Source organism: Lasioglossum baleicum, chromosome 4 (genome assembly GCF_051020765.1).
Source record: "Lasioglossum baleicum chromosome 4, iyLasBale1, whole genome shotgun sequence".
NCBI classification, from domain to species: domain Eukaryota; kingdom Metazoa; phylum Arthropoda; class Insecta; order Hymenoptera; family Halictidae; genus Lasioglossum; species Lasioglossum baleicum.
Genome location: NC_134932.1, coordinates 10,239,232 through 10,257,057, shown reverse-complemented (window position 1 = coordinate 10,257,057; position 17,826 = coordinate 10,239,232). Strand labels below are relative to the sequence as shown.

The 17,826-nt window shown below is 39.5% G+C and overlaps 1 protein-coding gene across 9 annotated transcripts in view; it reads left to right on the top strand.

Moving 5' to 3' along the window:
• Nucleotides 1–17,826, top strand: part of Inae (inactivation no afterpotential E) — a 103,030-nt gene that overhangs the window by 73,520 nt on the left and 11,684 nt on the right. For 8 of the 9 annotated variants that reach the window (XM_076422709.1, XM_076422703.1, XM_076422700.1 and 5 more), the window contains 10 exons: nucleotides 202–303; nucleotides 1,193–1,379; nucleotides 2,200–2,284; nucleotides 2,820–3,148; nucleotides 5,107–5,302; nucleotides 8,531–8,719; nucleotides 11,822–12,112; nucleotides 13,016–13,245; nucleotides 13,410–13,433; nucleotides 15,569–15,701. In XM_076422709.1, coding sequence (XP_076278824.1) covers nucleotides 202–303; nucleotides 1,193–1,379; nucleotides 2,200–2,284; nucleotides 2,820–3,148; nucleotides 5,107–5,302; nucleotides 8,531–8,719; nucleotides 11,822–12,112; nucleotides 13,016–13,245; nucleotides 13,410–13,433; nucleotides 15,569–15,701 — 1,766 coding nt within the window. The remainder of the gene's footprint in view (nucleotides 1–201; nucleotides 304–1,192; nucleotides 1,380–2,199; nucleotides 2,285–2,819; nucleotides 3,149–5,106; nucleotides 5,303–8,530; nucleotides 8,720–11,821; nucleotides 12,113–13,015; nucleotides 13,246–13,409; nucleotides 13,434–15,568; nucleotides 15,702–17,826) is intronic. The other variant, XM_076422705.1, reaches the window with a different exon arrangement.

The following is a 17,826-nucleotide window of genomic DNA, read 5'->3' as shown; positions in this document are numbered from 1 at the left end:
CTTCAAAAATGAATTAAAAGTTAGAAGTAAACGTTCTCCGAGCCGAGACTGTGTTCTCATGGAAAAAAAGAAAACGAATTGTACTTCGACTGGTTTATTCCTGTGAAAAGTGGGTTGGTTTTACGAATCACCCCGGTACAAGCGTCTTGAAACTCGAAATTGCGAGTCGGTCTGTACGAGTTCTGTGAAACTTTATTTCAGTTCTGTTGCTGGTGGAAACAGGATGGCTGTGCGCAGGTGTGACGTGGCTAACACACTACTACCAGACCTGTCCGGTCGACCAAGTCAGAGAAGTAATGTTAGGTAAGTGAGAACTTTTCACGAAACACTCGAAAACCCGTTCACCGGAGCAGCGTTTTCCCTCTCGCAGTGCGGCGGCATTAAACGGAAACGATTTTCACGGGCAAGAAATTCTTTACGACTCTAATTATACAACCGTGCCTCCGCGAAACTTTTCTCGATATGCGAAACTGCCCCCGCAAATCGTACTTTCTCAATGTCGGTCCTCAGACGTCTAATGGATGTTCGCTAATCGACCCACAGACTTTAAGTTGCTGAACACAATTTTTCCCTTACGTCCATCTCTGGAAAATCGCTTGGAAAAACTAAGAGGAACATTCTGTAATACCGTGCGATCTTCTTTGTTTCTGATAAATAGTCTGCGTTCTTCAAAATGATGAAGGAAGGCTAAAATATAAAATTCGATAGAATTTTGTGCAATTTTCATTTGTTTTGGATGTACAAAGGCTCTTTCCATTGTATAAATATGATTTTATTTCATTCTACACGTTCTATATTCAACTTCATTGTACTTATATCATTCTACTTATAAATAGACAGCGGATCTCTATGCAAAATAAAAACTTTCCACCTAATTTTCAACAAACCGGAGTGACATAGATATTTATTTTCTTTATTAATATGTTCAATAGGTTGAAAATACTATAAAAGCATTTTAAATTACACGTGCTCATTTAGTACGCTGTCTACTTATAAATAACGATTCTATATATTAATGATGAAGGATTCTCAGGTCATTGATCGTAGTTCCAGCGTTAAATTCGTGAGAAGTCGCATATAAAATCGGATTGCGGTGATAAAGCATTTAATGTGACGGGAATCCAGGGAAACGAGAAATAGCTTTACTCCAATCGGAACGATTCGATTACAGTATAAACTTTACGCACAACAGGTTTAGTGGTATCGAATTGGTGCGTGCTGGCGTTCGTGTCGGTGACCGTATGGTGCACGTATGACGCCGCGGGTAGATCGTGGGTGAAAATGAAGAAATATCAGCGCAGCATGAGAGAGGCGGAATCAAGAAGCGGCAAATTGCATTACAACCGAAGCGGCAGCAGAAAGAGAAACTGGCGGCAAAGGTAACGGTTCGGCAATCCTTCTTTTGCTCTTGCCGTCTGACTTATTGCCATCCACTTCTACTGGTTGATACTTTTCCCCTTTATTCATTACCATATTCCCTTTGAATCGAATCCACGACTGTTCCTTCTGCTCCCTATGTTATAGGATTTTATGCATTTATGATAAAAATGGGCAGGTCTAATTTTTGACAGTGAAATAATTTGAAGAAATTAAGTTATAAAGCGATAAAAGTATACTTACTCGTAACGAACATTTTAATAAAACACTATTTACACTGCACTGTGGTCATCCGTCGATCTTACTGAATGTAGCAGCGTTGCTAACAGTGGAATGTGGAACTCTGTTATGAAAACTTACAGCGTTGCTTTGACATATAAATAAGAAGCAATATAAAATAATTTTCTATACGAGGAATTTTTAATATTTGCCGTTTAAATCAAAAGTGCTACTGCAGTGCCAGCAATAGTACAGTTTACCCTACTACTTACTATATTATTTTCAACCTGTTAAAGATTCGCAATCCAGTTATAACAATTTGGAAATTTCTCTGGCAATTTCTCTTCTAGAAATTCTGGCCAATTGTATTTTCTCTTAATTTAATCCACATCCGCAAAGACCTCTAAACATTACTCCAATACCAATAGTGTCTCTAATTTACCGTCCTCCTTTGATTATAATTGATAAGAACAACGCGCACAGAAAGCTAAATTCCATCCGACCACAATTCCCTCAAATTTCCTTCTCAAAGGTGAAACACATTTGCATGGATCCCTGCAGTGAGTTGCATCGCCAGTGAAAACAATGCAAGTTTCGTTGCAGGAAGGTGATACGTGCATACCAGGACAGTTGGGACAACAGGTGCAGAATGCTGTTCTGCTGCATGGGTAATTCGGACAGAAGTCGAGTAAGTGTGCACCTAGATGTGCAAGACTGCGTTGTACTTGTCAATCAAAAAAGAGTTTATGCATTAATTGAGCTGTTTACGTATTCACCAGAAAAGAGTCATGAAAACAAACTCGGAAGGCTCAGAAAATAATGCAATTTAACCAATGTTCTATGTCAAAGTATTAGTAATCAAAACTTTACCCCTCATCCGTCCCTCGTGTCAATTTGACACAGTTTTCCCGAAATAAGTTATGTTGTTCTGTTATTTGTAGGTAAGTTTGACCGAACCTTCATGGCTTTTATTTTTTTTTTAATGTCAACTCGTCAATTTGAATAACAAAAACATCGAAAAATAACTGTTTACCTTGTTATTGTATCGATTTCTTATCACTGTGTCAGTTTGACACCGAGGGACAGATTCAGTTCGTGAAATGAGGGACGGCAGTCTCTCGAAAGTGAAAGTATGCGACACGCGGCGTTCTTCCTTACGACCACGGAATGGTGTGTTTAATCGAATTTGAAGAAAGTAATCACATAAAATTGCTGTGTCGCAGAACTCGTTCGCGGACATCGCTAGATTGCTGAGCGATTTCTTCCGGGACCTGGACGTGGTTCCATCGGACGTTGTTGCCGGGCTGGTGTTGCTGAGGAAATTCCAGAAGATTGAGCGCGAATTGATCGTGAAGCAGCGGAAAAACGACACCTACGAGTTTTTGTCCGGCGTGCCGGTCACGCCCCGCACCAAATTCTTGTCCTTGACCGAGGATGGTGATCTGGGCCACTTTCAATCCGCCATTCACTACATGCACTTCGCCCTTGCTGCTTATGGCTGGCCCATGTTCCTCGTTAGTCACTCGTCCGGCATCTGTCAGCTGTGCGCAAGGTAACTTAACCGCCACACATGCACACAGGTGTGTTGTCAACGCGGTTACGCTTGCCCATTGATTTTCAACAGGGTTCCGAACACCAAAACGATCGATCCGCGGTCATTTAATTACAACCATTGTTACTTCCGGCGCATGTCCACCACCTGATCCTGGCCTCGTCTTTGAAAGAAGCTTGATTAATCGCTCTGTTACTCGAACGCCCCTGCATTAGCGTGATTTTGCACTATTCCTTCCATTGTCTTCCATAATTATCCCTCGGTCGCTAGCAACTCCCTTGTTGCACTACATCCGCAATCTAGTGATTATTTTCAAAAATCATTAAGCTTCTCTCGAATCAAGTAATTATTACGGAATATTATTTAGTCCCTTTCAATCACGAATTCATTTTCTTGCCGTCCCGGGACTGTTGGTATATTTATTGCGCGAAAACGTCGATCAGTTTATTATACGCATACATATCGGCATTTGGTCTGTGATTAACACGAGTGGTTCTGGGTTAGATTTACTAACAATGTAATTCTCATCGTTCAACGTGACGGTTTGTGGTGGAATATTAATTTTCAGAAAGCATATACATTTTGTACAATAGTTTGATTATTCCACTTTCGGAGCGAAAAGTAAGCACAGTAAATTTCATTCATTTTCAATGATCTAATACACATTTCTCTTAAAAATTGCTAATCGCGACACCATTTTTCCCTCGACAATTCTATGCAAATGAGTACTATAGAGCATCGTTGAGCCAATGAAAAATTACTCTGCGGCACCGGCTATAGTTCATCGCAAGTAGAAACAGTGAGTCATGGCCAGACACATTAGTCAGACGAATTCAGATGCACGCGTACCCGATAAATTTTCGTGTTCGATTTTGTCCATTTTTTTTTTTGGACATTATTGATACGATTCTGCACGTAACGTAATATTGTCTTTTTTTTAGTTTTATTATGCAAGTGCTGCGTCCAATATAATACTTGAAATTCTACATGAAATTAATACTTGAAGTTCTATACGAAATTCATACATGAAATTGATAGATGCGGTTCTACGTGAAATATGGTGTATGAAATTTTACATGCAAATTAATACATGCAGTTCGACAGTAATATACAAAATCAATTGGTTGAATTCACAACGTCATGAAATTATTAGGGGTGTACGTGTACCCGAAATTTCGCTTCGGGTCGAGTCGGGTTGGGTTGGGATCTCGAAAGTTTACAAGGTTCGGGTACCCGCGATTTCGCGATTCAAAATAAGGTTAACTAATAACTAGACTGCGGATCTTTATGTAAAATAAAAATTGTCTGCATCGATTGCAAGAAATTTCTTCCCTTAATGATTTTAATAGAAGAGAAATCGTATATTGACATCTTCAAATTTTACAAAGTTTCCGACAGTTTTGAATTTCATCTACTCAATTTTGCTATAAATGCATAAGGATCCACAGTCTACTAATAACGAATGGAAGCAATTACATCGCTACACGAAAAACGAAATTACTTTCCGAAGATTGAGAAACTTTCGTATCGAACGAGATGACAGTGTCAGCGTATCGAATTCTAAATTTCTGAGCAGGTAGTGTCTTCGCTTGCCTCTGTGCCTTGTTCAAAACAGTGAAGACATTAAAAGAATTAAAAGATACTATTATATAATTTCCATTCTATTCAATTTCTATTTCACTCGAGTTTGTTGTAATTCGCGTGGAAAATTTGTATTTTCCATCAACATCCGCAGCGTAGTAATTAGATTGGGAAAATTTCGCTATCGATCGAGATGAATTCTGAACAGGTAGTGTCTTCCGTTGCCTCTGTGCCTTGTTCACAGCCACGGACAGTGCGTTGAATTCGTGATTCGAAGGCGGATGTTCGAGATGCTCGAAATGATTGGTGCGAGCGGATGAATTTCCCGGGGCGAGGGATTGTTCGCGTGATAACAGCGCCGGAATCTTGTCCCGTAGAATACGATGCAGCTGTTTCCCCTGTGGTGGCCACCAGGACGATGCAACCGTGGTGGAGGACAATTGTTGCCAGTGCAATTACGCCGCTCTACGAAAGATGGTTGACGTCGCCGAGGTGGAGGTCATTTACGCGACTTTTCACGTCGACGTCGGCGAGACGCCGTTCTTCGTCGCGCTTGATTACACCAGGAAAAAGGTTTGTCCCCTATCGATTCGAATGCACTATCCCTGAGCAGCAAACCGGAAGTGCATCCAGGCCGGAACGCATTCTACGACCCTCTCCCGCAATCGCGTTCGATCGGCCTCGATCGAAAACAGCGGATTATGCTCATCGCCGTTGGCCGTTCCGACAGTTTAATTCGGAATTAAATCGATATCGTTCAGCTCTGTCATGAATTTTTCATTTAATATCAGATCGTTGCATACGAAATGTCCGATTTTTAACAGTAACGTTAATTAACCGCAACTATTTCTTATTGATCAAAGAATCACACGTTTCTTGAATTGTATTCTGGTAGAAATCGAATTTTTTCATCACTCAAAGGCTTCATTTTCAGGATTGTCATCTCTATTTTGTAGTTCTTTTTACTATCAACGAATAGTGTGTTGATTAGTAGACTGGAGCCACATAAATAATATTCTCACTTTAGTCATTTTAACAAGCTGAGAAAAATATATTAGCCCTCTTAAATCATTATAACCTTTCTACTGATTTAAAATGCACCCGCTCATTTATGCCATAAATGCATAAGATCCGCAGTCTATTGATTAGCCACCACATTTTCACCAAATATCACATAATTAGACTCCGGATGTTTATGCAAAATACAAAGTTCGTGCATCAATTGCAAGACGCTGGAGCTACATATATTCTTTATTAATAATTCCATGACTTTTTTTCTTTTTCGGTTATAACAGTTAGGGCCCCTGCCTGATACTTACCGTGATTCGGCTCGCGTCATATGCACCTCGGTCTCCGCGATTGCTTAATTATAAAGCGCGAGAGGACCGCTGTTAATTAATTGCTGTCCAGTTCGCGTTGGACATCCGACTATGTCATTTTTCAAGAACTGCACCGCTGCTTTTCTAACTTTGCTCACGTTTTCCGGGATTCGTTTAGTCATTGGCGTAGTGGTGCGCGATTCCGTTGAGATTTTGGACGCTGCTCATTAAAGTAGCTTTGCCGTTCATAGTTGAACTGCGAAACTTTTCGGAGGTACAGGCACGGTATCAAATATGAAATACCAGAGGCGGAGCTCTCGTTCGGCCTTTTCAATATTTTAATACGACCAGTTTTTAATAGATACCATTGAAAATATAATGAGATGTTACGGTGTAGAAAATTCGAAAAAGCTGCTTTAATATTCCGTAAAGGATTTGTTAACCCCTCGCCTTACGATTTAGTTTACGATTTCAGTGATTAAAACTATTTTTGTAATTCTTAATTTTCTACTAAGGAGAAACTTTATATCTATTGTACGCCTATATGTTTCCCAATAGCTGTACATTAACAAAACCAAAATAGAATTTTATTTCGGTTTAAAGGAAATTAATAGCATGCATATTTATTAGACTCTGTTCAGAATCTTCATCACGAGTCTGAAACGATATTGAAAGGCAAGGGGTTGAAGTGAAAAATGCTGGTTACTGAAACACAGAGTATATGTTAAATAATTTTGTCGGTAATTTCGGTATTTTTTAATCTAGATGATTGGAAGTTCCGAATGTGCGCTCATTAGCGCCGATTATGTGTGTCCCGTGTGACACTGACTTCGTTTTCTCGTAGAACAAGAACTAGTTTATCGAGTTTAAAAAGAAATTTACTTCGACTGCAGAGAACTTAAAAAGTTAGATTAAACTTTACCAAAGTTTCAAAGAGTTCGACCGAACCAAATAATGTTCCGAACATCTGTAGATACTACAAAAACATAAAGTACGCAGTATAGCTGCGACCTATCAAGTAACTAACGAAGTTAAGAGAATATCCCCGATCAAAGTGTTTAATGTTCCCGGGAAACTTAATTATTGCTGAAACCTAGACGATAACGAATTCAATTAGACGATGAAATATACGCTTCGAAGTGCGTAAATATTGCAGAATAGAGCTGCAGATATTGCAGTTTAATTGCTCATTTGAATTTCAAATGTACAGAAGTGGGTCGTACGAATTTCTACTTACGATATTAAGATCTGGAATCTAAGTGCCGCCATTTTTGTGCCGATGAAACGAAGCGTCACGTCCTCGAGTAATTGCTAGATCGTAGATATTTGTGGATTTATAGCTCATGAAGGTTCTCGCAGGGCAGTGAAATGCAAATTTTAATAAAACTTTAGTGTTATTTTACGAGACGTTCCATCTGCCAAACCTGTCACCTCAGAAATAAAATTTCACTTGCGTTGTCTGAAACCTTAGCAGCATGACCTGTCACGAAATTCTGTATTACCTTCGTGTATATTTGTTTTGAAGATCGAGAGAACGCGGAACGATGTTGATAGAAAAACGATTTACTTAGGAAAATCGAGGCAGTGTATTTTGTTTGAGTGCCGGATGGAGAAATCTGCAACGAAAGCTGGTGAAATTTTAACGATGGACTACGTGAGAGAAAATCGATATCGCAAATGATGATGTGTTATTCGAGACAAATTGGAGGCGGATCTACATACGTTGAATGCGTGTACCAGAACAATGGACATTACACTGGAAACTAATTAATATGTAGCTCTTTATGTGAATCGATATATCCCGAACAAGACCGAAATACGTGTCGTAATAAATGAAATATTATATTAATAAATACTAGAGGAGTATTTCGACTTTAATAGAGTGCTCTTTAGAATGACAGAACGCAAACTGACTTGAAAACCGTGGTAAAAATTCGAACCGAAAGTAAAGTGATTAGTAGACTGCGGATCTGTATGCAAAATAAAAATGTTTTGCATTAATCGTGAGAAACGGGAATAACATAAAAATTGATTTTATCCCTTGACTACGTTGTTACATTAAACGCAACATTACAACATTCTTGATTTTTTAAAATCTTTTCTGCTGTTTTATATGTCGCCCAACCAATTTCTTCAGAAATGGCGCGCAACTTTCGTTTAAAAATGATTTCCGAATGACAAGCAATTCCCGAAGGAAAAGGTGGCAGCGGCAGGTGGTAACATTTCGAGCCGCGACAGTTGGATTTGTTCGACGGAGCAGTTTTTTTGTCGGAGTTAGATTATGAAAGTTTCGCGTGTGCAGCTGCGCGCATAGAGTGATCTTAACGAGCGTGGTTCTCTTGCGATCATTAAAGCCGCTCAGCCGCGAGAATCAGCCCGCCTAATAACGCACTCGTAACGATCGCTTTCATCCCGCCCCCGGAGCCGGAATGTTTAATTACCAATCTCGCGTTCCCTCCGGTCTCTTTTTCCTGTTTTCCAGGTTGTCGTGAGCATACGGGGCACGCTTAGCATGAAGGACGTGCTAACGGACTTGAACGCCGAGGGTGAAGTGTTACCATTGTCACCGCCGAGGGAGGACTGGCTCGGGCACAAGGGGATGGTCCAAGCCGCCGAATATATCCGTAAAAAGCTGCTCGAGGAGGAAATTATATCCCGTGCTTTGAACAAGGTACCGTTTCTCTTCTCAGTCGCTTTAAATGCAAATCGCGACCTGCGCCCGTTGACTCGTTAAACCAGGCGTGGGCAATTTTGCCTCAATTGAGGCAAAACTGTCCCCACCGTAGCGCCCACTGTCCCCCACCAGCATCCGCCGTTACTATGTAGGAAGGACGCGTTTCGCTTGTCGCAAGCAGTGCGCAGGCTTCGTGCATCGGAGCCACGAGGAGCGCCACCGAAAGGAAGCTTGGTGGGGGAAGCAGGCGTTTGAGGGGCTCCACCCGTGCCCACGCCTGCGTTAAACGGAATAATTATGCTTGCCGAATATCGCTTAAGAAATGTTGGATCCTCTGGGAAATTTGCTTTGTGCTTTTTGCTTTTTTCTATGCATGTATCACAATAATCAGTAGATGAACATTTAGAGAATTTAAACATATTGCTCTGCTTGTGAAAATATCGGGACAAAACATAATTTTGGATTCTGAGCTGGGTATTTTGAATGGTACAAAACTGAATTGAATTATGTTACATCATGCATTCTGAAAAAACGGCTTGTTTCTTATTAATATACAGTCAGCGGCAATATTAAGTGGACACCCTTAAAAATCGAATAACTTTTTAGAAATTGGTCCAAAGGACTTGAATTTTTTAAAGATGTTAGACCGGCTAGTTCGCTAGAAAATAAGTAAACAAAAATTTATTACGATTGCAATTGGTAGGAATTATACAAAATTTTTAAAAATGATGTTTTGTCAACTTTTTTATCTGGGCCTGTAACAATAATTTAAAAAATGCGGAAGATTTTGAAATGCTGATTTCAAATCTGGTCTCAAAAGTCTACGACCTCAGGATTTTGCAAAATCATACTCATACATGTAATAAAAAATAAAGGTAAATGTACTAAATACTAACAATAAAAGAAAGATATTAAAATTAATAATAAGTCTATACTTATTCACAGCTTAAGCCACAATTATACGGACAAATGCCATTTTTTCGAGACTTCTGTGGAACAAAACTATTAATTTTTGTTTGCTCACTTTTGTTTTATATTAGACTATAAAAATGCATAAACGGTTTCGTCAATGTTTGTTTCTTTACTATGAAAAACATAAAAATATGGTTGAGTTTATAATTATTCACAGCACTGTAGCTCCTGTATCTTGTAATTAATGTAGACAATTTCTTTGATAACGTTTTCTCTATTACTTGTGACCCGTTCGGTCTGAGAAATAGATATGGCCAGGAAAATAAAACGGTGTCCTCTCTCCCCCGGGCGAGATTGCGTTCGAAAAACTTCCCCTACATCATCTCATAAAGTAGATGCTAAGTTTATCGTGTGAATTCCCGAGCTGTTTCATATTTACGACTGTTAGCGTGCTCACGTAAGATGCCCTACATACAGGACACACTAGAGAGAATGTTTATCGACTCGAGAATCTTATCGACCTTCGAAACGCCTGCCACTATCATTCACGGTTGCAGAAATGGTCGGTTTACTTGACAGTAAATGCCCCCTAAATTCTTATTCTCTGCTGTCCGTTAATTGACCCGGGGTTTACGCTTTTTCCTCTGCGCGGAGTGGCTGCGAAGGTATTCGACGTTTTAGGGGATCGGTGTAAGGGTTCAATCTTCCAATCTATGGCGGATTCAGCATCTTTCAACTTGTAGCATTTCCAAGAGAAATTTTTAGACATCATGCAAAAATATCTTGAAAGAAAAGAATAACAGTTTAAATATTGACAATTCATCAAAAATTGGAAATTCAGTGTTCAAACATTTTTTGAGTAACTGTAGGGTTAATTGCGAGAGTTTTGTGGCATCTATATCGTTTGGGAATGGACACTATGGTTTATCATAATCCACGAAGCTTCTTTCTTGTCAAAGTCCACAAATGAGCGGGACCAACTTACGAGCAAACGTTTGCTCACTTTGATCGCTCTAATTTGTTCGTTAATATCTCCATTCCTCGCTGTTGACGCGACCAAAACGAGTTTACCGCCAGCATGATTATGAATAGCCAAAGTGTGATTCCAAACAGAAAACACCGTATTTATACTTATTTATATGCACAGCCTTAATTGCATACTCCTCGGAGGTATATTTATAAAGCTGAAGAGATAAAGTGTGCGTACAACGTCTTTGTCATTTAAAAATCGATCTTATTGTGAAGCAGTTTAAAATTACGGTGGAAAAATGCTCGAAGAAAGAATATTTCCATCTAAAGGGAAACGTAATACAAATTATAATGACACAGCCAATATTGAAGCGAGCAAAAATCTTTTTATCGATCACTTGGATATAGTTCAGTGCTGCATTTTTCAAATTATTTCAAAGACCTTGATTTCTCAAAGGTTTTGTGGATACAGAATCCATTTATCGACAATCAAGAAGACGAATTTGAGCTGACAATCATCGAAAAGGAAAAATTGATAGAATTATCATGCGACAGCTCACTGAAACAGAAGTTTCAAAATGAAACCATAATTCAATTTTGGGTGAATCTTAGTGGAGAGTATGAATCTTTGTATTGCAAAGCAATGCATGTGCTTCTACCGTTTGTAACGTCTTATTTATGCGAAACGAGCTCTTCGGCACTGGCTGCAATGAAAACCAAATATCAAACCAGGTTAATAGTCGAAAAAGAGTTACGAGTGGCACTCTCCACATTGCCCCCAAGATTTGATGAACTTTGTGCCAATAAACAACAACAACACTCGTATTAAATTTTGATGCATTAGATGTAGTTTAATTAGTAATTAATATAAAAATAAATAAGCATGTTCGTATTGTTATAGCAAAACCTTGTTATTATTCTGTTAATTGTAGTTTTCAGTATTTTAAAACGTGTGTATATTATTATATCGATTAAAAGATAGGGAGGCGCGGAGAAAAAGTTTTTTCGGGAGGCATAGTAGCATAAAGGTTAGAAACCGCTGCTATAAATGCATAAAGATTTGCAGTCTAATGATCGCTGTCCTAAGACTTATGAGCGGGAGAGTGTATAATAAGAATACAAGTGGATATTCTTTTAGTGTTATATCATGCTAGAATCGCATACAAGTTGTCACATCGTTGCCTGGTCTCGTTCGAATCGTTCGAATTTCTGTTTCAGGATCCCTCGAGGGGCACGGATCAATTCGGTCTGGCATTAGTTGGCCATTCCTTAGGAGCTGGCACGGCAGCTATCCTTGCGATACTACTCAAACAAGACTACCCGGACCTGGTGTGCTTTTCGTTTGGTCCGCCTGGTGGTCTGTTGAGCATGCCCGCGCAGCAATACACGCAGGAATTTATTACATCCGTGGTGGTTGGAAAGGACGTCGTGCCTAGGATAGGGCTCCGGCAAATGGAAAGCTTGAGGGCCGATCTTATCAATGCCATAAAGAGGAGCGTCGACCCCAAGGTACGTATTTCTCGAATGCGAAAAACTGGAGCGCCATAGAACCCGGTTTATTGCCCGAAATTATTATCCGAATCGCAAAAATGCATTTACTTTATCACAGACTCCGCGTCTATACAGGGTGGTTTTAGGAACTGGGACAATCCTGTACCCAAAATCATCCTGTATATTAATCTTTTTCACAAAAATGCATGTACATACTAAACCTTCAAACGACTTTCATCGCAGAACACGTAAATATATTAATTGCTTTTAATAAGACCGGTCGAGAACACTTTTATATTCTCAATAATTGATACACGAGTCTAAAAGCAATCCACTACTACCAGTGTTCATTAGTTTCACTGCGAGGACGTGAAGTTTAAATTACCTCTCGCGACAGATGGAAAGTTTAATTACTTCGCGAACGTGGCACGTTTTTAACGAACATTTTCAGAAGTATCGAGTCCTCTGAAATGGATTGCATTTATGCGTTTACTTTCAGTTTGCTTGTTATAGACGCCGAGCTTAAGGTTCCTCAAAAGAGCAAATATCACATATCTGAATATCCTCGTTATTTTCATTAATTTCTAAAAAGTATTCTTGTCAAAGACGCCGAGCTTTAATATCTTCGTCGCGTAAGATCGTTCGTAGAAATTGTTAACTATTTGCGAAACATGTTGTAAATGTTCTCAATAAAGTTCTCCGGAAACGTCAATCTTGTTTGTCAAAATAGCTTTATTTCTATTAATTTCTAAAGAGTTTGTTGTAAGTGGTACCTTTACTCTAGACCGTTGAACCTGATAGAGTGGTGTATTGGTCAGCTATTAAAATTTCGAGGCAACTATGCGACCGTAGATTGCGACTATGCGCCAGAAACTGGGGGCCAATGATAAACCGGTGTATCAATCGCGGCATTCGTTACAGTGGAAAACGATAGCGTGCTCGGTGATATGTTGCGGTTGCGGTTCCACCCCCACCTCAGCCGCAAATTTAGAGGCTGGCGGATGCATCAGCGAGTATCAGAGGGACAAGGACCTGGCCCGTTCGCAGACCGTTGTGCCGAGCGACTCCAGTATTGCGTTGACATTGCACCGACCTCTATACCCACCTGGTCGAATCATACACGTTGTACGACATCACCCAAACAAGGGAGAGTAAGTTCAAACATTTGCTGTCCAAGCTTCGATTGCTTCCTATAAAATCATTCGCGAAGAAATTTCGTGAATCGAGCCTATTGTATCTAGTCTATCTCTAGGATCGAAGAACCGATCTCTCGCCAAATCGACTGTTTTAATCGAGCAATCTTTTCCATTTCTAGGCAGAAGTATGAAAGCCGCTGGAGGTACGTTTATTCGAAAAGTTTGCGTTTTCAGGGCTGCTCTGGGTAATTGCATCTTGAGGGTCTGAGCCCGCATGCCTACCCTGGACTTGTACTTCTTCACTTCTTTTCCCTGACAAGTCTGACGCACCGTCTATCTCGTCCCAGACGACGTTGCTCCCGCAATGGTGTCTCTCTTCCTTCGGCTGGTCGATCAAGCAACCGTTCGTTCGGATTCCATAATCAAAATCTTCGAGCAGATGATTCTTCAAGTTGCACAAGATGCACAACAACGGAGAAACGTTATTTCGAATTTTCAACGATCGGTTGCTTCACCGATCAACGGAACGTGCATGAACGAGTCTAGAGAAGAATTACATTTAGTCCAATACGATACGTAGAATTTGGTGTTTTCTGCACGGAATCATTTTCGTAGATTGATTGATCGATCGAATTATTTCGAAATATTCGGAAGTGTGTTTAATTTACAGGGGATGATGTATAGTTTGCAGGATTCTCACCGGCACGATCATCCTTTTTTCATTATTTACAGAGATTCCCTGACACATACAAAGAGTTTGTAGAGAATTATAATCTAGATCAACTATATCGAAATATCAACACCCTTCCGCTTTGCATTAGTCGAATACAAGTTGACGATCGCTCAAAAGTATTTGATCGCTGCAACAACAGCGAGATCATTGTGAATATACGATCCTTTCTTACAACGTTGAATAAATAGAAGGTTCATGAGCAGCAACTCGCAATTTTGTTACTAAATAAAACCGAAATCATGCTTCGTTGGCGACAAACGATCAGGCATGTTTGAGCGGTTGAGCAGTCGTGGCAATTTCCGGGTGCATAGCATAGAAAATCGAGTTTCCCAACTTCTGGTTCCGCGAATGCCTTCGACTGCATGCTCCCAGCGTATAGTATAGTTGCTCGTAGAAGACGGCAACCGTCGCACGTAGCAGTATTTTCACAAAGGAAAGACCTAACGATTACGAAATTAGATACAGATCAGAAGCAACATTTCCAGGTTATCCGATCGGAAATACATACAAATCAAACTTGAACTTGACATTGTCAAAATTAAATACAGGGTTAAGGGAGTAGACTCGTTTCCAGAATTGCAATAGTCAAAAATGCTAGATAAGAGATCAATCTAGGCCGTGATTCTATTTTACCACGCTTATATTAGCTTGCCGAGTTGTCGTTGTTGTATGAGTCAAATCTTGTAATCGAATTTTAGACCACTACCCGATGAGCTAGCAATTTGAAGCTTTAAACATAGCTCAGAACTGGATGACAATACAATATTAAAAAACAAATTTTTAAAAACTGTTCGTCTAGGAGAAAAAAATTTTTTATATTAACCGTCACACCTCGCCGCGCGACGCTCGGTAGTACGTGATCGCGTTCAGCGATCCCCACTCCGCGCGCCAGCACTCCCTACTCATATTCAGTTCCATTTCGGATAATTTCGGACTCCATCAAGAGACGTCGTCTCTCGGAGTCATCCCCTCATTCTATCTCGCGTATTTCCATATCTTGCGTTTCTATATATATATATATATATATATATCTTACTATTTCATACCAGTATTACTATATCTTGCGTTCCATTTAAAAAAGACTAGAAAGTAGAAAATTAAAAAGTGTATACAAAAAGCTTTTTAAGAACCACGTTTATATTAAAATGCACTAAAAAGGAGAAAATAAATTTTTTTGGCATTAGTGACTAGAAATAAAAGCGTGGAGCGCCCACGAAAATTACGTCAATATAGTTTAGCGCTCCACGCTTTTATTTATAGTCACTAATGTCTAAAAAACTTATTTTCTCCTTTTTAGTGCATTTTAATATAAACGTGGTTTTTAAAAAGTTTCTTTTTATATATCTTTTTAAACCCAGATTATTTTTATTTTAAAAAAGATCGTAGATTGTAGCCTAGATTGATCTTTTTATCTAGCGCTTTTGACTACTGAAGAATTTGTTCAATCATAGAAAAACGAGTCTACCCGCTCAGAAACTATAAAGAAACAGTAATTTATCCAGCTTGGTTCCCAGATACTGCTAAGTGTGTCGATCCAATGAAGGAGACAATTGCGAAGCGAGTCTACTCTTCGATGTTGCATCTGATCCTCTCGTTGGATTGCAGACAGGTGTTGAAGAAACGAGAACCAGTGTACCAGGCTTTGTGGGCTGGACCATGCGACTTCGACGAGGTGTTGATCAGCCCGGTGATGATACAGGACCACATGCCGGACAACATGCTGAAAGCATTGAACAAGGTAAGCCAGGCCGACTCGATATTCGGACAGATAAAGAGGTCGCAGACACCGGTTAGCCGGATGTCTTCGGTAAGGCCCGGTAATTACGAGCTGTTGGAAGAGACGACCGACTACCCGGACGTCCCGAGGGATGCTCAGAAGCTACCCGGAAACCGGGTGCTGGTTGACGGACACGCGAACGGTCGCGAGCGTGATAGTACGCAAGTTCAAATCGCCACGATCAATGTCACGGAAACGACCGGCGAGACCATTGTCGTCGACGTCGAGGTACACGAGCGAAAGGATACGCAATCTGGAGCCCGTTGACGCGACGTCCTCGCCTCATTGTTGATCGGCAGACCCTTTCGAACCAGTCTTTTTCAAACGGTAGACTGCGGATATTGATGCGTTCGCCGTGAACAAAGTGGCAAACGGGGCCAATGAACTACGAGCTTAAATCGCGCGTGCTCTTTCTCTTCATTAGAACGAGCAACTGGATTAAAAGCCGCGATTCTCCAATTTAGCGACCTTGGAATTAATCGCAAAGGTCAGTGCACTGGCAACTTTCATTTAACCTTGGCTTTAGTTTAAACGGTATATAGAAATATATGTTTTCAACGAAATCATGTTGTAGCGAGCTCCTCTTTGGACTACATTTCTAATATCGTACTTTTATACTATATTTGTGGAGAATGTAATGAAATCTACAGCTGTGTCTTGTAAAAACGCTCGTGAAACAAACCGCTATGACATAATCAAGAAATTTCTCGGTCTCTATGTATATACAAGCTTCAGGTCATTGACAACATACTACAAGGTCATTGAAATCCATGAGATAGCCTCTAATATATCTCTTCGGAAACAAATTATGCTAAAGAATTTTCTAATACCCGTCAATTTACATATGCATCCGCAGTCTACTATTTTCGAGGAGCTTTTGTGACTGAAAAGATAACGACGTTCTACGTGTTAGGACCGAGCATATTTCGTTTTATCTATTATGTTCCGTCAAGTTTTTGTACAAGATTATTTATTGTAACCGTAGTGCGAGATAGTTGTAGACGTAGCTGTTGACTAGCGTAGTGTTTTACATTTTTAGTTGTCGTTAGCGATTTGATTTTAGTTTTAAATCGATACGGATTATCGACGATATAATGTAGATATACATATGTTTTCTCTTAGCAAACGCAACGCTCCATTAACGCAATAATATATTTCTACGGCGATCTTGTTTACCGAGCATCGTTTTCTATTATGTATTATTTATTGCTCAGATTTAGGTCGACCGACACGCATGCTCCTCGACACTGCATGAATTCTTGTCGTAACGTTGTCGCAGATACAATTAATCGTGTACGTAGCTCTTTCACGCAATCGATATATGTACTACATATTCTTTTATATTCGATCGTTTCGTTCTGTTTTTTTTTATTTATTATATTTTTATTTATTATGTTAAAGAGGGCTCTCTTTTTTATTTTCACACGAATTGACTGCATCCAAAACGACTGAAACACGATGTTGCACCTGTGTGCTAATTAATAGCCGAGAATTTGTTTAATTACCGGGTGTAATCGAGCAATAAACAAGCTTCTCTGATTCTCTTGTAATTGCAACATACACTACCGGCCAAAAATTTGGAATCATGGCGTAAATTTAGAGAAACAGAAGGTTTATAAGAAGAACTGAATGCCTTTAGAACAATCAAGGAAGATTAACTTGTCAAAAAACTTACGAGCAGTATATTTTACATTTTGTATTACATTTTTTTATCAAGGAATGCGTATTTTTCTTCAAATTGCTCTTTAAAAAAAAAACCGCCTTTATTTTTAATAACAGCCTGACATATTCAGGGTATCCTAGAAATTAGTTTTTCGAATGTTTCTAATTTGATATTTTTTCATGCTTTTTGTAGAATTTGCCAAAGATGTCCCTTTAGAAATGTTCATTCCGAACATTGTTTTACACTGGGTGTATAGGGTAAAGTGCCCAAATATGAACCACTTTTTGTTGATGTCATTTTTTGATTATTTTGGAATGCTTATTTTTGTCCAAAAAAATTACCAGTTGCAGATGCATTTCCTCCCTATAAGATTTTGGGGTCAAGTTTGTTCAAACATTAATACAGCTTGGGAAAAATATTTTT